General features: G+C 40.7%; 2 protein-coding genes across 4 annotated transcripts in view; one reads left to right on the top strand and one right to left on the bottom strand.

Annotated features, from left to right (window-relative positions):
• The window catches only part of SMC4 (structural maintenance of chromosomes 4), a 95,275-nt gene extending 72,946 nt beyond the window's left edge, over nucleotides 1-22,329 (top strand). For both annotated transcript variants that reach the window (XM_073359522.2, XM_073359523.2), the window contains exons 16-24: nucleotides 4,647-4,799; nucleotides 4,955-5,081; nucleotides 11,090-11,279; nucleotides 12,445-12,589; nucleotides 14,076-14,249; nucleotides 16,039-16,221; nucleotides 19,487-19,719; nucleotides 20,447-20,630; nucleotides 21,755-22,329. In XM_073359522.2, the coding sequence (XP_073215623.2) occupies nucleotides 4,647-4,799; nucleotides 4,955-5,081; nucleotides 11,090-11,279; nucleotides 12,445-12,589; nucleotides 14,076-14,249; nucleotides 16,039-16,221; nucleotides 19,487-19,719; nucleotides 20,447-20,630; nucleotides 21,755-21,931 (1,566 nt within the window). In that variant the 3' untranslated portion in view covers nucleotides 21,932-22,329. The remainder of the gene's footprint in view (nucleotides 1-4,646; nucleotides 4,800-4,954; nucleotides 5,082-11,089; nucleotides 11,280-12,444; nucleotides 12,590-14,075; nucleotides 14,250-16,038; nucleotides 16,222-19,486; nucleotides 19,720-20,446; nucleotides 20,631-21,754) is intronic.
• LOC140917217 (uncharacterized) lies at nucleotides 1,977-18,093 on the bottom strand. 2 transcript variants are annotated; one of them, XM_078854384.1, is made up of 3 exons: nucleotides 16,241-18,093; nucleotides 3,168-5,375; nucleotides 1,977-2,574 (listed from the first exon to the last, which is right to left on the bottom strand). In XM_078854384.1, exons 2-3 carry the CDS (start codon nucleotides 3,748-3,750, stop codon nucleotides 2,423-2,425), a joined length of 735 nt encoding a protein of 244 aa, XP_078710510.1. In that variant the 5' UTR covers nucleotides 3,751-5,375; nucleotides 16,241-18,093; the 3' UTR covers nucleotides 1,977-2,422. The 2 variants fall into 2 exon arrangements, with proteins under 2 accessions (XP_078710510.1, XP_073215633.2); XM_073359532.2 differs by lacking the exon at nucleotides 16,241-18,093 and adding an exon at nucleotides 13,447-13,893.
• Nucleotides 22,330-22,557: the final 228 nt, after the last annotated feature.

Genomic DNA, 22,557 nt, shown 5'->3' with positions numbered 1-22,557 from the left:
CTATTGAACCGTCTTATGGTGAGCAGGCAGGCGATACGGATTGCTAGCAGTCGTACTGTACCATCTTCTGCCGGGCAGGCAAGAGATGAGGATGGATAGCAGTCCTTCTGCACCGTCTGCTGCCAGCCAAAGATGTAAAAGATAGATGGACTGGATCAAAACAAGAAATAGACCAGATTTGTTTTGTACTCATTTGCTTCCCCCCCTCCCCTGTCTAGGGGATTCATTCCTCTAGGTCACACTGCAGTCACTCACAGAGAAGGTACAGCGAGGTAAATCTAGCCATGTGTCAATCAGAGGCCAGGCTAACCTCCTTGTTCCAATAAGAACAATAACTTAGGTGCACCATTTCTTATTGGAACCCTCCGTGAAGTCCTGCCTGAAATACTCCTTGATGTAAAGCCACCCCCTTTGTTGATTTTAGCTCCCTGAAGCCAACCCTGTAAGCCATGTCGTCAGTCGCCCCTCCCTCCGTCAGAGGAACGGCAGACAATCGTTCCGCGCCTTTTTTCTGTGCGGACGCCATACCAAGGCAAGCATGGAGGCCGCTCAGCTCACTTTGGCAATTAGGAGCACATTCAACACCACACGCATTATCCAGCAGTATATGCAGCACCAGAACCTGGCAAAGCGATACCGGGCGAGGAGGCAAAGTCAGCGCGGTCATGTGAGTGATCAGGACATGGACACAGATTTCTCTGAAAGCATGGGCCCTGCCAATGCATGCATCATGGTGCTAATGGGGCAGGTTCATGCTGTGGAACGCCGATTCTGGGCTCGGGAAACAAGCACAGACTGGTGGGACCGCATAGTGTTGCAGGTCTGGGATGATTCCCAGTGGCTGCGAAACTTTCACATGCGTACGGGCACTTTCATGGAACTTTGTGACTTGCTTTCCCCTGCCCTGAAGCGCATGAATACCAAGATGAGAGCAGCCCTCACAGTTGAGAAGCAAGTGGCGATAGCCCTGTGGAAGCTTGCAACAGCAGATAGCTACCGGTCAGTTGAGAATCAATTTGGAGTGGGCAAATCTACTGTTGGGGCTGCTGTGATGCAAGTACCCCATGCAATCAAAGATCTGCTGATATCAAGGGTAGTGACCCTGGGAAATGTGCAGGTCATAGTGGATGGCTTTGCTGCACTGGGATTCCCTAACTGTGGTGGGGCTATAGATTGAACCCATATCCCTATCTTGGCACCGGAGCACCAAGCCGGCGAGTACATAAACCGCAAGGGGTACTTTTCAATAGTGCTGCAAGCACTGGTGGATCACAAGGGACATTTCACCAATATCAACATGGGATGGCTGGGAAAGATACATGACGCTCGCATCTTCAGGAACTCTGGTCTGTTTCAAAAGCTGCAGGAAAGGACTTTATTCCCAGACCAGAAAATAACTGTTGGGGATGTTGAAATGCCTATATGTATCCTTGGGGACCCAGCCTACCCCTTAATGCCATAGCTCATGAAGCCGTACACAGGCAGCCTGGACAGTAGTCAGGAGCTGTTCAACTACAGGCTGAGCAAGTGCAGAATGGTGGTAGAATGTGCATTTGAACGTTTAAAGGCACGCTGGCGCAGTTTACTGACTCACTTAGTCCTCAGCGAAACCAATATTCCCACTTATTACTGCTTGCTATGTGCTCCACAATATCTGTGAGAGTAAAGGGGGAGATGTTTATGGCTGGGTGGGAGGTTGAGGCAAATCGCCTGGCTGCTGGTTACACACAGCCAGACACCAGGGCAATTAGAAGAGTACAGGAGGGCGCGGTACGCATCAGAGAAGCTTTGAAAACCAGTTTCATGACTGGCCAGGCTACGGTGTGAAAGTTCTGTTTGTTTCTCCTTAATGAAACCCCCCGCCCCTTGGTTCACTCTACTTCCCTGCAAGCTAACCACCCTCCCCTCCTCCCTTTAATCATTGCTTGCAGAGGCAATAAAGTCATTGTTGCTTCACATTCATGCATTCTTTATTCATTCATCACACAAATAGGGGGATGACTACCAAGGTAGCCCAGGAGGGGGGGTGGAGGAGGGAAGGAAAATGCCACACAGCACTTTAACAGTTTACAACTTTAAAATTTATTGAATGCCAGCCTTCTTTTTTTGGGGCAATCCTCTGTGGTGGAGTGGCTGGTTGGCCAGTGGCCCCCCCACCACGTTCTTGGGCGTCTGGGTGTGGAGGCTATGGAACTTGGGGAGGAGGGCGGTTGGTTACACAGGGGCTGTAGTGGCAGTCTGTGCTCCAGCTGCCTTTGCTGCAGCTCAGCCATACACTGGAGCATACTGGTTTGGTCCTCCAGCAGCCTCAGCATTGAATCCTGCCTCCTCTCATCACGCTGCCGCCACATTTGAGCTTCAACCCTGTCTTCAGCCCGCCACGTCTCCTCCCGATCATTTTGTGCTTTCCTGCACTCTGACATTATTTGCCTCCACGCATTCGTCTGTGCTCTGTCAGTGTGGGAGGACAGCATGAGCTCAGAGAACATTTCATCATGAGTGCGTTTTTTTTCTTTCTAATCTTCACTGGCCTCTGGGAAGGAGAAGATCCTGGGATCATTGAAACACATGCAGCTGGTGGAGAAAAAAAAAGGGACAGCGGTATTTAAAAAGACACATTTTATAAAACAGTGGCTACAGTCTTTCAAGGTAAACCTTGCATATGTATGTATGTTAACATTACATACATAGCACATGTGCTTTCGTTACAAGGTCGCATTTTGCCTCCCCCCACCGCGTGGCTACCCCCTCAACCCTCCCCGTGGCTAACAGCGGGGAACATTTTCTGTTCAGCCGCAGGCAAACAGCTCAGCAGGAATGGGCTCCTCTGAATGTCCCCTGAAGAAAAGCACCCTATTTCAACCAGGAGACCATGAATGATATCTCACTCTCCTGAGGATAACACAGAGAGATAAAGAACGGATGTTGTTTGAACGCCAGCAAACATACACTGCAATGCTTTGTTGTACAATGATTCCCGAGTACGTGTTACTGGCCTGGAGTGGTAAAGTGTCCTACCATGAAGGACGCAATAAGGCTGCCCTCCCCAGAAACCTTTTGCAAAGGCTTTAGGAGTACGTCCAGGAGAGCCGCGAATGCCAGGGCAAAGTAATCCTTTCACATGCTTGCTTTTAAACCATGTATAGTATTTTAAAAGGTACACTCACCAGAGGTCCCTTCTCCGCCTGCTGGGTCCAGGAGGCAGCCTTGGGTGGGTTTGGGGGGTACTGGCTCCAGGTCGAGGGTGAGAAACAGTTCCTGGCTGTCAGAAAAACCGGTTTCTCCGCTTGCTTGCTGTGAGCTATCTACAACCACATCATCATCATCTTTTTCTTCGTCCCCAAAACCTGCTTCCGTGTTGCCTCCATCTCCATTGAAGGAGTCAAACAACACGGCTGGGGTAGTGGTGGCTGAACCCCCTAAAATGTCATGCAGCTCATCATAGAAGCGGCATGTTTGGGGCTCTGACCCGGAGCAGCCGTTCGCCCCTCTGGTTTTCTGGTAGGCTTGCCTCAGCTCCTTAAGTTTCATGCGGCACTGCTTCGGATCCCTCTTATGGCCTCTGTCCTTCATGCCCTGGGAGATTTTGACAAAGGTTTTGGCATTTCGAAAACTGGAACGGAGTTCTGATAGCACAGATTTGTCTCCCCATACAGCGATCAGATCCCGTACCTCCCATTCAGTCCATGCTGGAGCTCTTTTGCGATTCTGAGACTCCATCATGGTCCCCTCTGCTGATGAGCTCTGCATGGTCACCTGCAGCTTGCCACGCTGGCCAAACAGGAAATGAGATACAAAAGTTCGCAGTTCTTTTCCTGTCTACCTGGCCAGTGCATCTGAGTTGAGAGCGCTGTCCAGAGCAGTCACAATGGAGCACTCTGGGATAGCTCCCGGAGGCCAATACCGTCGAATTGTGTCCACAGTACCCCAAATTCGACCTGGCAAGGCCGATTTAAGCGCTAATCCACTTGTCAGGGGTGGAGTACGGAAATCGATTTTAAGAGCCCTTTAAGTCGAAATAAAGGGCTTCATCATGTGGACGGGTGCAGGTTTATATCGACTTAACGCTGCTAAATTCGACCTAAAGTCCTAGTGTAGACCAGGGCTTAGCTAAATCAAAGTAAACCTGGTTTAAACTGACATAAGTGTCTACACAGTCTCTGAAATCAATTCAACTTAATCTACTTGAAATAACACCTTTATTACAAACCAGTGCAATTCTGTTTGTAGACAAGCCCTCATTCTTTCTCCTTTCAGGACTATCTTCTTTTCTAAATAGTTTTATTATTTTCTCATCAACCCTTTTACCACCATCCCATGTCAAGCCTTCTCTAGTGTCACCTATTTGTAACCTTCTTCCCTACCCCAAACATTCTGACAAGAAGTCTTCTTCAGTTTTCTCTTCTCTTACAATTCCATCTTCTCTTTCACTGTCTGAGTCTCTGTCTCGTCAGCAATAATCTTACTTGTTTGTTCTTCCCTGAACTGTTGTCCCAGGTTTTATGTTGAGTTTCTTTTGTTTTTAGGCGATTATAAATTGTTCAGGTGTATGGGTCTTGTTGTGTTGTACATCTCAGTTTAAAGAGGTAGTGCTATATAAATGATTTTTGTAATCAATAACTTTTATATAACATTTATATTTATAGGCCAATAAAATGGAATCTCAGCTGCAAAAGGATTCCATAAAAGCAATGCAGTATCAAGAAGAGAAAGTGCAACTTGAAGAAGCCATAATAAAATTGCGTCTGTGTGTCCAGGAAATGAGAAACACTTTAGAAAAGTATACTGCGAGTATCCAGGTGAATGTTTATTTCTGAGAGGTGCCAAGTATCCCCATAGTTAATGCTGAAAGTAGATTGCCATTATGTTAACTTTGACAGCTCTTACACTCCTTGCTAACATGAAAAAATCTGTCATTCTTAGTACAGTATTCTAACAGTCTTCTATTTTGTAGAGTTTATCAGAACAAGAAGTTCACTTGAAAGTCCAGGTTAAAGAACTTGAGGCTAATGTAATTGCTGCTGCTCCTGACAAGAACAAACAGAAACAGCTAGAAAAAACCCTTAATACTTTCAAAAAAGGTATGTTTTATTTTAGTTCTAGATATAAATTATAGCAATGTCCACTTATCAATCACGATTGGTGTGAATTTTATAACTTGTTTTGTTCAGATTGACCAATGATATTGAAGGAACAGAAATGGACACAATGTAGAGCCAAGCACAAAGGTTTATTACGCACAGCTCATTGAGTGGAGAGACGTGATGGGGTGGGTGTCCCGAGCCTCTGGATAGGTTCTAGCAGCAAGACAAGCATAATAAGCCAATGGTCTAAAAGATTACATAATGGCTCCCGGTTGACCAACAGGTACATTCCTGGAGATGTAAAGCAAAGAAGCAGTAATTACTATTTAACAATAACAACTGTTTATAGTTTTACCCTTGCATTTCTGTGCACTAGGATTGGCATACATCTGTGAGGGGAGAATGTCATAACTCATGTCAAACATGTGAAGCCTCTCCCTGAATTCTGTTTGGCATCTGAGGGGTATTGTACCATTATCTTCTTCCTGCACCAGGGAGTTAACCTTGAGGCCCTTCTCTGCACTGTGTGTGTCTGTAACTTGCGATAAGGACACCCAATTACGGCCCACCATCTAGAGTTATGCTGACTCCGCTCATTGACTTGAAACACACAAGTTTGTCTGTCTACCCCAGCTTTCTTTTAGCCATATATTGTTCTTTGTTAGCTAGCCCTCATGGCCCAGACCAAGCTGTGGACTCTGGGCCTATATGAATAGTTCTTAACAGAAACTGTAGTTAAGATCTTACATACACGTTAATGGATTTTTGCCCTTCAATATAAAAAAAACTTTGAGGCACGTTCTCTTCTTCCAGTGCTGTTTTACAGGAATACTTTTAGGTAAAGTCCTTTTCTTACTGTTACTTTCATTTGTTCATTTTCACATGTAATTTAGGATCTTTACCACAAAAACTGCACTGAAGGTAACTTATTTAAATGGTTGAAACATAATTTGTGTCGTATTTTTACTGATATTTCTTAATAATGTTGAGGTTTGTTAATCCAAAAATTAATATGAAAAAGTCAAATCTGTGTTTTGTTGTTTTTACTTTAATTCAGCTGCATTACACTTTATATGATGATGTGCACACCATCGCAAGCAATTCAGATCATAGTTTTCGGCAAGCAAACTATGCCTAAACCCTGGACAATAGTAACTCAAAAAGTTAGAAGAATTATGGTTTTATACAGAACTTGATAAACAATTGCCTTAAACACAATCACTGGACTTTATTCTTTGTTTTTTGTATAGTCCTATTCGCTATAAAATGCATAGAAATCATATAGTTTTGCTATTTATGAAGAAATGTGTATCTTAAAATACAGGAATCTTTCATCGCCTTCATTTTTCCAATTGAAGAAACAAAACAGTAAGCATAATTATTTTTGTGTAATTTTTTGTTTTTTGGTATAAAATAAGGCGTATGTGTTAACAATTTGACAGTTCTTTTAATATTTTTTCTTTCATGACACTGCCTTCACAGAACCGTACTATAGGAGACACCTGCCTGTCCAGATGGCCACAGTACTTTTTTTGAGCGGTACTGGTAGCAAGGGAGCATACGCACATTTTTGTATCCATATATTCTACTGAGGGACGATAGAAGAACCCCACCTCTAACCATCCCTCAGTTCTTTTTCTTCTGCCAATTGGTGTAGACATGAAAACTTGCCTCTTCTCCATTGCACAGAGTGACTAGCTTGTTTTTCTTCTAAGTAGCTAATAAAAGTTTGTTACAAAATTAGGCTAAGATTTTCCAAAAAATTGATACCCTAAAATTAGCCTCCTAAGTAGGCACTTAAATAAGAGGTCTGATTTTTTTTCAAAGGTGCTTAATAACTTAGAGCTCCCATTGAAATTGAAGTGAAAACTGTTCTGGAGATTCTCTCAGGTCAGAGGCCTTGAACCAGTATGCAATATTGGACTTTTTCTTTAAAACTACAAAATTGTGATTAGCAACAGCTAAGATTTATCTGGCTGCTGTCTCATCATATTACACTGTTTTGAAAAAAGAAAAGGAGGACTTGTGGCACCTTAGAGACTAACCAATTTATTAGAGCATAAGCTTTCGTGAGCTACAGCTCACTTCTTCAGATGCATATCGTGGAAACTGCAGCAGGCTTTATATATACACAGAGAATATGAAACAATACCTATTCCCACCCCACTGTCCTGCTGGTAATAGCTTATCTAAAGTGAAAGAGATCTTGATATTTATTTGTCCATCCTTTGTGAAGAGTTCTTTAAAGATCTTACAAATCTATACCCTTCTGCTCATGAACTGATTGGTCCCCAACATCTGAATTTGTTTCTGAATAGGCTTACAAAAGAGCCCTTTCAGTCTGAGCTCCTCTTGACCTGCTGCTTACAAACAAGGAAGAATTGGTAGGGGAGTAAAAGTGGGTGGCAACCTAGGCAGCAGTGACTATGAAATGGTTGAGTTCAGGATCCTGACAAAAGGAAGAAATGAGTATAGCAAAATACAGACCTTGGACTTCAGAAAAGCAAACAGACTCCCTTAGGGACCTGATGGGCAGGATCCCCTGAGAGGCTAATATGAGGGGAAAAGGAGTCCAGGAGAGCTGACTGTATTTTAAAGAAGCCTTATTGAGGGAGCAGGAACAAACCATCTTGATGTGCAGAAAGAATAGCAAATATGGCAGGTGACCAGCTTAGTTTAACAGTGAAATCTTCAGTGAGCTTAAACTCAAAAAGGAAGCTTACAAGAAGTGGAAATTTGGACAGATTAGGGAGGAGTATAAAAATATTGCTTGAGCATGCAGGGGTGTAATCAGGAAGGCCGAGGCACAATTGGAGTTGCTGCTAGCAAGGGATGTGAAGGGTAACAAGAAGGGTTTCTAGAGGTATGTTAGCAACAAGAAGGTGGTCAGGGAAAGTGTGGGACCCTTACTGAATGGGAGAGGTAACATAGTGACAGATGATGTGGAGAAAGCTGAAGTACTCAATGCTTTTTTTGCCTCAGTCTTCACAGACAAGGTCGGCTCCCAGAGTACTGCCCTGGGCAACACAGTATGGGGAGGAAGTGAGCAGCCCTCATTGGTGAAAGAACAGGTTAAGGACTATGTAGAAAAGCTGGACATGCACAAGTCCATGGGTCCAGATCTAATGTATCCAAGGGTGCTGAGGGAGTTGGCTGATGTGATTGCAGAACTATTATCTTTGAAACTTCATGGCGATTGGGGGAGGTCCCAGATGACTGGAAAAAGGCAAATATAGTGTCCGTATTTTAAAAAGGGAAGAAAGAGAACCTGGGGAACTACAGACCGGTCAGCCTCACTTCAGTCCCCGGCAGAATCATGGAGCAGGTCCTCAAGGAATCCATTTTGAAGCACTTGGAGGAGAGGAAGGTGATCAGGATTCACCAAGGGCAAGTCATGCCTGACCAACCTGATTGCCTTCTATGATGAGATAACTGGCTCTGTGGATATGGGGAAAGCGGTGGATGTGATATATCTTGACTTTAGCAAAGCTTTTGATATGGTCTCCCACAGTATTCTTGCCAGCAAGTTAAAGTAGTATGGATTGGATGAATGGACTATAAGGTGGATAGAAAGCTGGCTAGATTGTCAGGCTCAAAGGGTAGTGATCAACGGTTCAATGTCTAGTTGGCAGCTGGTATCAAGTGGAGTGCCCCAGGGGCTGGTCTTGGGGCCGGTTTTGTTCAACATCCTTATTAATGATCTGGATGATGAGTGAATTGTACCCTCAGCAAGTTTGCAGATGACACTAAGCTGGGGGGAGAGGTAGATACGCTGGAGGGTAGGGATAGGTTCCAGAGTGACCTAGACTAATTGGAGGATTGGGCCAAAAGAAATCTGAGGTTCAACAAGGACAAGTGCAGAGTCCTGCACTTAGGAAGGAAGAATCCAATGCACCGCTACAGGCTGGGGACTGACTAAGCAGCAGAAAAGGACCTGGGGATTACTGTGGACAAGAAGCTGGATATGAGTCAGCAGTGTGCCCTTGTCGCCAAGAAGGCCAATGGCATATTGAGCTATATTAGTAGGAGCATTGCCAGCAGATCACGGGAAGTGATTATTCCCCTCTATTTGGTGCTGGTGAGGCCACACCTGGAGTATTGTGTCCAGTTTTGGTCCCCCCACTACAGAAGGGATTTAGACAAATCGGAGAGTCCAGTGGAGGGCAACGAAAATGATTAGAGGGCAGGAGCACATGACTTACGAGGAGAGGCTGAGGGGACTTGGGTTATTTAGTGAGCAGAAAAGAGTGAGGGGGGATTTGATAGCAGTCTTCAATACCTGAAGGGGGGTTCCAAGGAGGTTGGCGCTAGGCTGTTCTTAGTGGTCACAGATGGCAGAACAAGAAGCAATGGACTCAAGTTGCAGTGGAGGTCTAGGTTGGATATTAGGAAATGCTGTTTCACTAGGATGGTGATGAAGTACTGGAATGGGTTACCTTGGAAGGTGGTGGAACCTCCATCCTTAGAGGTTTTTAAGGCCCGGCTTGACAAAGCCCTGGCGGGGATGATTTAGATGGTGTTGGTCCTGCTTTGAGCAGGGGATTGGACAAGATGACCTCCTGAGGTCTCTTCCAACCCTAATATTCTATGATTCTGTAGGATCTTGCTCTCTTATCACTTCCTACACTGTCTGTTTCTTAGCCATTACTTTGGATAGGGGAGTCTTGTAGTTGGATGCACTACTGGCAGATTTTTTTTTTTTTTTTTTTATAAGAGCAAAGCTGACCCTGGGCCTGGCCCCACATTTGTAACAAAGATGGTTTCTGATTTTTATTTCAATCACTGTCTCCATCAGTATCTTTACAAAGCCACAATCATCCTGGGGAAAGTGGGGTTACACACCTGGATAGTAAGAGAGCTTTTGGCTACTGCTTCGAGTTGTTGAAACTCTTAACAGATTATCATTGTGACCTCTGGAGAAATCTAAGGGGCAGCCAGCTTGGCCAAAGGATATCTAATTGGTTGAGGCTTTGTATTTAATCCTGCTAGAAGAGCTAGTTGATTTAGAAGAGTGGTTAGCTATCCTGGCAAGCAGAGCTGCAGAAGCTTAGAATTAGGCCAGGGTATGATGCATAACCAGAGGAGTTAGGGGAAGGAGGGTCAGTGCTATAGTTTCTATAAGTTTGAACGGAAGTCAAGGGTGGAGTTCTGTATAGAAATTATTGATGCCAGAAGGAGCTGGTGATCTTTCTTGGCTGAAAATTAGGTTGGTAGTCTGATAAGAGCCCTAAAGCTGGCTATGGACTCTGGGCACATGGAAGAGCTGATGGTAAAAGTGGAAAGGCTTAGGAGATGTACCATTTCTTTCATCTGAGTTCAACTCCTTTTTGATAGGGGCTGTATTTTTATTAAAAACTCTTCATATTTTTGGACATAGATGGCTTTTTATTCCACACACAATTCTGTGGCATCGAAATATGGTCTGCTGCTGATCAAAAAAGTTTAAATATATGAAAAACTACTGAATAAGCGTTAATTATTAGTTCTTTCAGTGCTAGCCTCTTCCAAACTTTGACAGTCAAATGAATGCAGAAAATAATACTTACAATATTGCCTGGAAGGTTATCAACAAGGGTTTTATGTAGCCACATAATGGAGCCAAGGACAGTGATGCAGTAATGGATCGTGGCTAGGTCTACGCTAGAAACTTTTGCCAGTATGGTAATATCTGCTAGAGGTGTGACCTTTTATGACATTTCTACAGGGGCATAAGTGTTTTTGGCTTATTTAGAGTATTTTGTTCAGGGAACTGGTATAAGCCATACTGGCAAAAGCACTTCTTTGACTATATAACCGATGTATACATGAGGATGGCTTGCTTGTATAGGTATATCAGCAAACCTTCTCTAATTTAGATCTAGCATGTTTGTTTTAGCACTGAAAATAATAGTTCTGTGAACTGATTGAAACTTCTTCAGTTCTCCTGTTAAAGATATTAAACTGCTAGCTATTAAAAATTTTCATTTTTGTTTAACCATATCATTCACAAACTTTTGTATTGACAGATTATGAGAGTGTTGCTGAAAAGGCTAGTAAAGTGGAAAGTGAAGTTAAAAGATTACATAATCTCATAATTGAGATCAATAATCATAAACTTAAAGCTCAGCAAGACAAACTTGATAAGATAAATAAGGAAATAGATGAATGTGCTTCTGCTATTACTAAAGCCCAGGTGGCAATCAAGACTGCAGACAGGTAAACACTTTTATGTGCTCAAGTTAAAACACATCAGCACTGATACTGTAGAGATATAATGCTTTTATCTTGGTCACTTCATAAACATGAATCCCTTGTTCATAAGGTTTGTCAGCTTAGGGTCATGTCCACCTTCTCTTTCTTTTATGGTTAGAGGGAAGGAAGTTGGGAGGGACACACACTTTCTCTCTTCTAACATGGGGCTGATTGTGATAGGGTAGTGGTTCTCACTCTTTTCTCTAACAAATAGGTTAGTAGTATACTCATGTTATAGAAAAAAACCCTGAGGTGTAGAGATTAAGTGAACTGCCTGTGCTGTGGCCTCACAGGTGAATCATTTTTAGTGTCAATTAGAAGCAAATTCTCTGCTTCCCAGTCTAGTGTTTAGTTTATGGCAAAGATTTTAATGTCTTCAGTGGGAATACAAAAATAGCCTTCCAACTGGAGCTGAGTTTTATAAATTCTTCACCAGCTTTTTTAATCTATATTAATTGATGGTAATTCACCATTTCAGTAGATGTGACTAGTGTCATTGGTGCCTGCAGCACACGCACTAACCAACAGGTCCTCGACTAAAACCTCTTTGAATTCAAAATATTAATGTCTCCCAGTTGTAGTCCTCATACCAAACATGGCTGCCTCACAAGAAAAAACAAATATAACTTTTGTACATTGTTACGCCAATGACCTTTTCATTATCTGATCCAAATGGCAACCTCCGTTGTTTTTCTATAATCATTTGTCCATAATGAACGAATGTACAACATTTTAAGATACGAGTTCAAAATGGCACTTGAACAACTGAAATCTGAAAAGACTGATCTCTCCCAGAAAAAACTGGGGATATGTTGTATACTCAGCAGTCTATAACAAATGCATACATCAAATGTCAAGACTCTAACTGAGTGAGAACACAAATTAAGTAATCCTATTACAAGCATCTGTTGTAGGTATGGATTCAGGAAGGAAGACCCCATTTAGTGTAGTATTTCCCAGGGATAAAAACTGGAGTGTAAATAATAAAGTAAGCCTTACCTGTTGATTACATATACTGGAGCACATATATTTTCTCTGTAAACTAGACTAATTGTGCTTTCCAGACTTCTAAATGTTTACCATATTTGTATGTTAATATGCAAACATCTTAAATACCTACTTTATTCAGAAATTTGAAAAAATCAGAAGAATCTGTTCTTCGCACTGAGAAGGAAATTGGAGATAATGAAAAGGAAATGAAAGATCTAACAGAAGAGTTAACAACATTGGAAGAGAAAGCTACTGAAGTTATGAATAACTGCAAACAAGCTGAAGTAGGTGTAATATTGGTTCTTTGTGCTTCATCCAAAAGGATGTACTTCACAGGACTAAACTTTCTACAGGCAGAGGTTATGGATAAGGAGGCTTGTAATCTTATCAGATTTTTGTGACAAGCCGACTTTCGCTAAGTGCTAGTGAATTTTCTTAGCCATTGGCATCTAAGGTCTAGGCATAACAAAACCAAAAGGGGTTGCAAGTTTAGCAAGAAGCATATTCATGAAAAGGATATCTAAGCCTCAAATTTGGTCAAATTAAAAAATATTTGGGTAACGTCTCTTATCTTATAAAAAGTCTTCCACTCTTCCTACCCTCCAAAAATCCAGTCAAGGATAAAATAAGAGAGGACGGTCTTTTTAGAGGCCTACAGTGCCTTGTGCTCTTTACTGCAGAACCAACACAAAAGCAGATGTTAAATATTTTGCCCTACTTGAACCAGTTTTCAGGCAGGTTTTAAATTTAGAATTTTTTATCTCTGAGCTACCTTGATCTATTCTTCTGAGGTTAACCAACAAAATTTACAAGAATTCTGATCTGAGGTGCTTAAAGCAGAATTCTTCGTTTCAAATTGCACCTAAAAACTGAGCGGGCTGCCTTAATGGGAGAAAACACATGCAGACAAGAAATCAAGATGGGGAAATAGTGCTCTTTGTTTGTTTAAGGGTAACCAAGAAGCCAAGGCCTGTCTGTTATACAATAATATGGCTATGCAAATAGCATAATTCTTCTCTTTCAAGTTTCTGCTTAAATTGGCAAAAATGATGCTGTCTTATCTTCCCTATTCTTTTTTCCGAGAGAGGAGGGGAGGCATTCAGTGGCAGAAGTTGGGGAGTGTTGCAGTGCAGTCACCTACCTTAGCTGAACATCATCCACAGGTCATGTGAGAGCAAGTACCAGGCATCCTGGGTGGCTGATGTTCCCAGGAGTAAGACAGCTTCTATGACACCATCACAACCTACTGGAACTGACTATCTTCCAAAGCATACTCTTAACAGAATTAATATAATCCAGCTCTGCAAATTCAAACACAGATTTCAAGACATACTTTCATGGAATGGTTTGTTCAGATTCAGAAGCTAGTTTAAAACAAATGCTAGCAAAAATGTTTCTTCGGTGTATATACAGATTTTAACTGGTACTTATTTAAAAATACGGAGACTATAATAGAAACTTTTTAAAATTATAAAACTGGAAATACAAACCTTTCCCAAACAACTAACTGAACTTCACCATCACATTTTTTGGTTTCAGAGTAGCAGCCGTATTAATCTGTATTCGCAAAAAGAAAAGGAGTACTTGTGGCACCTTAGAGACTAACAAATTTATTTGAACATAAACTTTCGTGAGCTACAGTGGAAAAACTGAATGCATCTGATGAAGTGAGCTGTAGCTCACGAAGGCTTATGCTCAAATAAATTTGTTAGTCTCTAAGGTGCCACAAGTACTCCTTTTCTTTTTACATTTTTTGGTGTTTCTGCTTAGGAGTCATTACCAGAGGTTCAGGAGGAGCATCGCAATTTACTTCAAGAGATGAAAGCAATTCAAGAAGATGAACATGCTCTTCAAAAAGAGGCTCTTAATATTAGACTTAAAATTGAACAAATAGACAGTCATATTGGTGAGCATCAATCAAAGATTAAATATTGGCAAAGAGAGGTAAGATATTTAATACTTAATATTTTATTTTGGTTTCATATTTTGAACTGTAAACCATGAGCGATTAATCTCAGTGTGGTGACAATTTGTCTCCTGATAAATGGGTGAATGTAACCAAAAGTATTTTTAAAAATGACTTTTAAAAGGCCTTTGGTATAGAGAATATTTTCTTGAAATGTGATGGCTCTGAAAAGCAACTATAAAAATGGCACCTTCCTTTTCAACCAACCTGCTCCTTCTGTGAATTCATTTTTATCTTTGAGAGAGCCAGCATAACATCTCTACCTTTCTTTTCCACGCTTTCTTTTATTTATGAACAATTTTTGTCAGCTATAATTGACTTAGCACCTGTCCAGAAACTATCAAGAGTTAAGATCAAAAGATACCTGGACTAGGAACTCCAGTCCAGTTTCTATGCCCTGGCACCCTACTTTGGTGCAAGTAGATTAAGGTGTGGCTCACGTTCCTTGAAGCCATTGAGCCCATGCAATGGACAAAAGAAGAAGAGTTTTGATTCCAAATACTTCCTGGTAGGTCAAAGTTAAGGGTTCCTACTCATCCTAAAACTCAGGGACCTAAATCAATACACGGTCAAAGAAAAAACTCAAGATGGTCACCTTGAGAGCCATTATGTCTCTTCTGGAGGCAAGGCAACTGCCTATGCATGCTACACCTGGTAGATGCTTATGGGCAGATAGGGATGCTTCCCAGACACTGAAATAACACTGATATTCATTGTATGGGAATAAAACTACCAATTTCCTTCTTGAGGTGATAATCTGCTTCACATTTTCATGAAATATTTATTGGTAGTCTTGGCTTACCTGCATAGGTTGAACATGCACTTACTCCCTTATATGAATAATAGGCTGGTTGATGCATATGTCCATCTGTTCAGAGAAATAGATAGCATTCAAATCTAAGGCCTGTCTGAACCTAAAAGTTACACTGATTGAAGTAAAATTCTTTTAAATAGAATTAGTAAAACCAGACCAAATCCCTGTGTGGCTATACTGTTTACATCTGTCTTAGATTATAGTAGTTTAACTTGGTCAATTACCAAGTGAAGCTTAATCAATATAAGATAACTGTAACCAGATTTAAGTGCGCCCACATAGGGACTTGTTCTGGTTTCACTATTTCATCTGATTGATACCTACTTAAGACAGTTTTATTTAAATCAGTGCAACTTTTGTGTTTAGACAAGGCGTTATTTACAGTCTAGCTTTTAAAGTTACTTTTGGGGACAGCAGAATGCAAAAATAATTTCTCTTTTCCCTTACAAAGGTGAATATTTTTCTAAGGCTTCATTCCCCAGTTAGGACTAGCTGCTTCTCACTCCCCTGGGAACTGATTGGAATGTTCTATGTAGAATGTTCTGAGTAGTGTATGACCACTAGTAATCAGGGTGACTTGCATATTTACCCACTACTGCTGCCTGTAGAGACTCCAAAACCTTAAGACACATTTGTGAGAATCCTGCATGAATGTTTTGAGAAGCGGAATTATAAGGTAAAAGACTGCATTTGTTGACCTTCGGTGCATATTGTAGAGACTGTTTTCCCAACACTGAATAGAGTAGGTTGAATGGGGACCAAAAATGGGTTGAAATGGGAAAGACATAATTGTTAGTTTCAGAGGGTTATGTGGGTACTGATCCAGTGGATTTAACCTGATTTTTTTAAAAATTGGTATATTTAGTATTAAAAGCTATTTTCAAGGTTTATTTGACAACTAGTACTGTGAAGCATACACGTGATATTCAGTAACTGTCTAAACTGAATTCTAGATATCAAAAATATCACTGCATCCCATAGAAGATCAACTAGGTGAAGAGCTTTCAGTGCTAAATCAAGAGGAACTTGAAGCAATTAAAGATCCAGACATTCTAACTAATCAAATAGCTCTTTTAGAAGCCCAGTGTCATGAAATGAAACCAAACCTTGGTGCCATTGCAGAATATAATAAAAAGGTAAGGCTTTGTTATTTACCATTAGTATCACATTAGGCTTAATCTCTTTACATTGCTTTACCACCATCCCCAGCTGGTAGCTAACTTCTTGTATAGCTTTAGTTCATTTGGCATTGCTTGAATCAGTCAATGTGTAATATTCTGGTCACTGCTGTTGGAATACATGGTCACCCAACTAATCAGGCATTTTTCTTCGAGTAATTTTCCACATGTTCCTCCAGGATCCCTCTTCCCAAAGAGGTAGTATAGACCAACATAGCCAGGGCAATTAGTGTAGCCTCAGACCTTAAAAAGACAGAAGAAAAGTGATGAGGAACAACAGCCACAAGGGGAAGAACTACTGGCACCCTGCTCTCCTCATCCTCCCATGATGAGACAATTAACCCCATCTATGCCTGCCTCAGTGGATAACTTTAAGGCATTCCAGGACCTCAAATGCATGGCAGAGACACTGGATATTCCACGACAAGTGGTTCAGGAGAAGTCCCGCAAGCTCCTGGATATCTTGCATCCCTTCCTCGTTTTGCACACTTGCTATGCAAAATAAAATGAAATTCTGTTGGAGCCTTTAAAGAACCTGTGGCATGTGTTAACATCAATACTGGCCACATCCAGGCAATTTGACAAAAAGGTCCTTTCCAAGGGATTTAAATACTCTCATTTTCAATGAGTGTGTCATCTTGGCTCCAGTCCTCTGGGATCTCCAGGAAGGTCCAAACTACAACTGAGGACTTTCACTTGAGGGTAGTGAACTTTTTTTAATTCAAAATGGATGAGGTCCTCCACTTGTTAAAGAATACCAGGTCATGGTATTCCATGAATGTGGCTTCATAGGGTTTGTATGTTCTAGCACCATGAAAGAAGGAAGCAAGACAACAGTCTTCTTTCAGGCGGCATCCCTCTGCCTTTTACTAGTACCAACCCATGAGGATGTTGGAGCTCCCAAGAAGGAAGCAGGTTCTAGTGAAGACAACTCAAAGCCTCTTCCTCGGCCCCTGAACAGTCTGGATATTCAGCCAGGATCATCACCCTCCCTCCCCATTGGCCGCTCCCTTTTTTTATTTTCAGGTAGCCTAGATCACTTCAGACCAGTATGTCCTAAAAATTGTAAATGCCATATTCTATCTAATTCCAGTTCCTTCATATCCACTGACCTTTCTTTCAAACCCCATTGTCTTTTTTCACAAGATACAGCTGAACCTTTTTTACAAACTGGAAGCAGTAGAGGTACACTAAAAATTCCCATTACTTTCTCATCCCAAAGAAAGGGGGTTGGTATCTTAACAAATTCATCCATCATTTCAAGTTCAGGATGGTGACTCGGGCTTCCATAATTCCTTTGTTAGAGCTTCAGACTGGCTCTGGGCTCTCTACCTCCAAGGGAGTTACTGTCACATCCATTCATCTGAAACATCCCAGGTTCCTAGGAAGAAGGCCTCACTGCTGGTACAGAGTCTTGTCCTTTGGTCTTTCAACAGCACCAAGGGTGTAACAGTTTTGGCAGATCATCTGAGACGACAAAGGATCCAGTTCTACCCTTACCTCAGTGAGTAGCTGATTCTAAGTAGATCTACTGTGACAAACTCAACTCAAATAACTTTAGAGCTGTTTGCCATCTTGGGCCTCAAAGCCAAAAAGAGAGAAACCCACACTTATTCCAACTCAAAGCATAGATTTCATAGGAACACTGTTAGATTCCAGGTCATTGAAAGCTTACCTCCAATGAGAGAAATTCCAAACTACAATGAACATAAGTCAACGTAAAGCTTACCCAAAGGCACCACTGAGAACGTCCCTCAGACTCTTGGGAGACACTGCCCCATGCATCTACTTGACACAGTTCACCTGTGCTGTGTGCAAGGGTGGCTAAAATCAGTGTATTAACCCAGCAGCTACCACATGGACATGATCTTTACAGTCCTTCAAGAAGTCATCTCCTTATTAAACTAGTGGAAAGATCTTCTTCAGGTGTAGAACAGAACATCCCCTCTGCAACTGTGTCTTGATAATAGTGTCACTCAGGGATGGGGAGCTCATCTAGATCACCTTCAAACTTGACGCCTTGGTCCCCTCTGGAAGCTAATTCCCATGTAAACATCCTATGGCTTAAAGCTACCTGGCTGGCATACCTCAACACGAATCCACAATCCAAATGTTGACAGAAAATACTACAGCTGTGCATTATTTCAGATTTCATAATCAGACCACAGACGGTCTCCACTGTGTCAGGCGGCCACTCAACTCTGGAATTTGCATCCTGAATCGAATGCCACCAGTGACTCTACCTTCCCAGCCTTGAGAACATCTTGCATACCAACTCAGCAAGCAGTTCTCAGATAACCACAAGTGGTCAGTCAAAGGCACAGTTCTACAGAACATCTTTTACAAGTTGGAGTTGCCCAGCAAGACGTGTTTTGTCACTGATCACAACAAGATGACATTTTCTTCGAGAGGTGGTACATTCCTAGGTTCACTGACATAGCCACCTATCTCATCCTTTAGACACTGGGATTGCTGTATGTAGGCATGACACAGAATGATTTTATTAGGATACCCACAGCATGGACCAGACAGTTTGGTTCTGATGAACCTCTCAGTACAGTCCCCCCAGCATCCCCAGTGCAATCACTTTGTTGGCCCTCCCCAATAGTCTCTCAGAAAAACTGTGAGATCCTACACCTGGACCCAGCTTCCTTACGTTCAACAGCCTGAATGCTGGCTAGATTGCTTCACCTGAAAGAAGCTGTTCAGCTGAAATTCAGAACATTATGTCTCAAAGCATGAAAGCCTCATCTAGCCCCATAAAAGCTTGTTCCGCCAGAGCTCAAAAAGCTGCTGCTGTCAATTTGAAAAAATCCTTATTTTTTAATTTGTAGGACAGCTATATGGAATTTGGTCCATACTTTTACAAAACACTACCACTAGGCATAGACTCCCAGATTGGATGCTCATTTTGGTTTGACTGTCCTGTAGTCATTGCTTAAGTTGGACACTTAGTACCAAACTCGAAGTAAAAAGACTACTTGTTTTCCACCAAGAATAGAATCTATTTGGATATTCACTCAAAAAAGCTTACTTCCCTTTCAATAAATGTGCTCTCCATGTGGATTCCATGACCCTCCCTTCTTTTTAAGGTGATAATGTATGTGGTTATCTGCTACTAATAGTAAAAATTGCTCTTTCAAAAAGTAGAAGTAACTTGGTCTTAAATTAAATTTAAGTAAAGGAACAACTTCATTTGTTTCCATTTTTTTTTCTCTTGCAGGAGGAACTGTATTTGAAGCGTGTGGCAGAGTTGGATGAAATTACCAATGAGAGAGACAACTTTAGACAGGCTTATGAAGACCTTAGAAAACAAAGGCTTAATGAGTTTATGGCAGGATTTAATGTAATAACCAATAAACTAAAGGAAAATTACCAAATGCTTACCTTGGGAGGAGATGCTGAATTAGAGCTTGTAGACAGTCTGGATCCTTTCTCTGAAGGAATCATGTTCAGGTTTGTCAAACATTTGGTCATACTGAAACTGTTTTTAATAATGTTAATTTCTTAACCTGATTTTTATGGTTTAAATATTAATTGAACAGCTCTAAAACATGAACTAAAGAAGCAGAAAAGTTATTCTGAACCAACCACAGTCATCATTTCTTTTATGGATATTAATGGAAGGATAATAAGGAAAGACATATTTTACTGCACTGTTTCAGAGTTAAACAGAATAGATGAACTCCAGGGGGAGGGAACAAATGTAATGTAGCTTGTATGGAGAAGTCACTCCTTCTGTCAAGAAAAAATAATTGTAAAGTGACACCAGCAGTTCTGAAGCTTCAACATGGAACATTAATCTGTAAGGAATTCATAATTTCCAACACAGACAGAGTTAAATTATTTGGTTTATGGGAAATTCTGTCCATTTTAGTAATGGTCTACACATAAGATTGTGTGTGGCTGGTTTTGAAGAACTTAAGTGAATATTATGGGTTCTGCCCCATGTGTCATAAATTGATTCTGATTGTAGATCCATTCCATATTAAGTGTAAAGAGCACTTCTGAAAGGTAAGTATTCAAGTGCTTTTAAATATTATGATTTCTATAAGGGACATTTTAAAGCTTAAGACAATATGAGTATTACTTATTGAGGCATGAAGATGTTTTCATATCATAAACTAATTTCTACACTAATAAATGTGAATGGAATTAATTTATAAACTCTTAATTGTTTCAGTGTACGGCCACCAAAGAAAAGCTGGAAGAAGATATTTAATCTATCAGGAGGAGAGAAGACTCTTAGTTCACTAGCATTAGTTTTTGCACTTCATCATTATAAGCCAACTCCCCTTTACTTCATGGATGAGATTGATGCAGCCCTTGACTTTAAAAATGTATCAATTGTAGCATTTTATATATATGTAAGTACTTCTCTGTAGAATAACTACACTACAGTATTTACCAGAATAGTTTCCTTCCTCCCAGAAATTATCAATGCTCTTCTATAGCAATTCTGGCTGCAATGTCAAATTTTAACGGTTGTGAAATATGATCTTCACTGTAGACCTCATCTATTTATGGTTAGATTTTCCAGACCTGGGCATCCAATAGCTCCCTTTTAGGCACTTAAATAAGTGGAGGGATTTTCATAAGTGGTGCTCAGCATATAGCAGCTCCCATTGTTCTCAATTCTGGGTGCTGAGCTCTTCTGAAAATCAGGCCCCTAACTTTTAGGGGGTTAGGGCTTTTTAGTGGTTTGATTGGCTGTTCGGGAAGAGAAAGCAACTATTATATTATACTGTTGTTGTTGTTTTTATTCTTCCTCAAATGTCAGGCAATAAAGTATTTTAAAATACAAGTAACGGAATATCTAACTTTAGATGATTATTCATTATCACTTTTTATCTTGCATTCCATGTTGCATAAAACCAGCATCCCTAAATGGTTTGTCTTCTGATAACAGAAGGCTAGTTCCTTCTCACTGTACTCAGTAGAGGAAAATAGAATCAATCTTCTCTGCTTTTGTGTAAATTTTAAAGCAATCCCGGTCTTAAGAATTCTGATAGTTTGGTAGTTTACCTTGTTGCATTGTAAGTAAGCCCTGTGGAAATCAAAAAAAAGCAAAAGAACTGTAGCTATAGTAGTCTGCATGAGTACTGCATTTGATAATTTAGGCTTTGATCCTGCAAATGACTTATGCAGGAGTATAGTTTTACTCACATAAATTGACTTCAGTGGAATCACTCATGTGAGTGAAATAACACCTATGCAAAAGTATTTGCAGGATTGGGCCTTGATCATTAGAATTAGGATTATACTATTGCAAGCACCAAACTACTGAGGCCCACAGATTTTCTGGACAATCAGTACCTGAGAATCTGTTTTTCCTGAACAGTAATGCATATTAAAAGGAGGGTCCTTTTCTAATGTACAGCTGTTCTAAATCCAAGGTTTCCAAGTTGCTTTAATGACTACAAACTTCACATAAGAGCATAGTTTTTTAAAATATTGTGAACTAATATGAAATAATTTATTTCTTTTCCAGGAGCAAACAAAAAATGCACAGTTTATCATCATCTCTCTGCGAAATAACATGTTTGAAATTGCAGATAGATTAATTGGAATTTATAAGACTCACAATACAACAAAAAGTGTTGCAACAAACCCAAAAGTTATTGCTTCTAAAGGACTTGCTGAACTTGGTTCTGTCGGATGCTGCTGAATGTGTAAAATCTTCTGTTCTTAAGAAAGTAAAATCTTATTACTAATATGTATTTTCATTGTATTTCTGCTGCTCATCTGTAGTCTATTAGCTTGATTTTGTTTTGTGATTCATCATAGTTCCATAAAGTTTTGTAAATATCCTAGCTTTCATTATTTGAGCTTCTTAGCTCTTCTGCAAATCTGGGCTTACTAATAATTTTCTGTTGATTGGCTACACTTAATTTTTGTAGATATCTTAATTTATATCATTTTGAGCATAACAGAACTGTTTCCAAAAGTATATATCTAGTTGCATTTTAATTCCGTAGGCCATATATCAATGTTTGGGTTCTACCTGTAGATTTTTAAACAGCTTTTTACTGAGTATTTTATTAAAATAAAAGTTAACTAACTCAAGTTCTTGTTGAATGCAACTATAATGTTCAGAGATGTCTGTGTCCTATTGATGGAAGTGTGGTGTACACAGTTCCCATGACTAAGAAAAGAATGTGCTTATTTAAACACTAAATGTCTGTATTACAGTAAGGATTTGGTGCCCCATTGTAATGGTGCTGTACAAACTTAAAATAAGAGCTACTGCCCCCAAAGACGTTGCAATATAAATATGGACAAGATGTGACAGCT

This window comes from Lepidochelys kempii, chromosome 9, assembly GCF_965140285.1.
Source record: "Lepidochelys kempii isolate rLepKem1 chromosome 9, rLepKem1.hap1, whole genome shotgun sequence".
NCBI lineage: Eukaryota > Metazoa > Chordata > Testudines > Cheloniidae > Lepidochelys > Lepidochelys kempii.
The sequence above is the reverse complement of the archived record's forward strand: the minus strand, read 5'-3'. Positions and strand labels throughout refer to the sequence as shown.

Bases quoted from the DNA above. Each gene is read 5' to 3' on its own strand.
- LOC140917217 (XM_078854384.1), bottom strand. From the start codon at position 3,750: ATGCAGAGCTCATCAGCAGAGGGGACCATGATGGAGTCTCAGAATCGC. The intron at 2,575-3,167 runs GTGAGTGTACCT...TTTCTCCACCAG, and splicing joins AGGCGGAGAAGGGACCTCTG to CTGCATGTGTTTCAATGATC.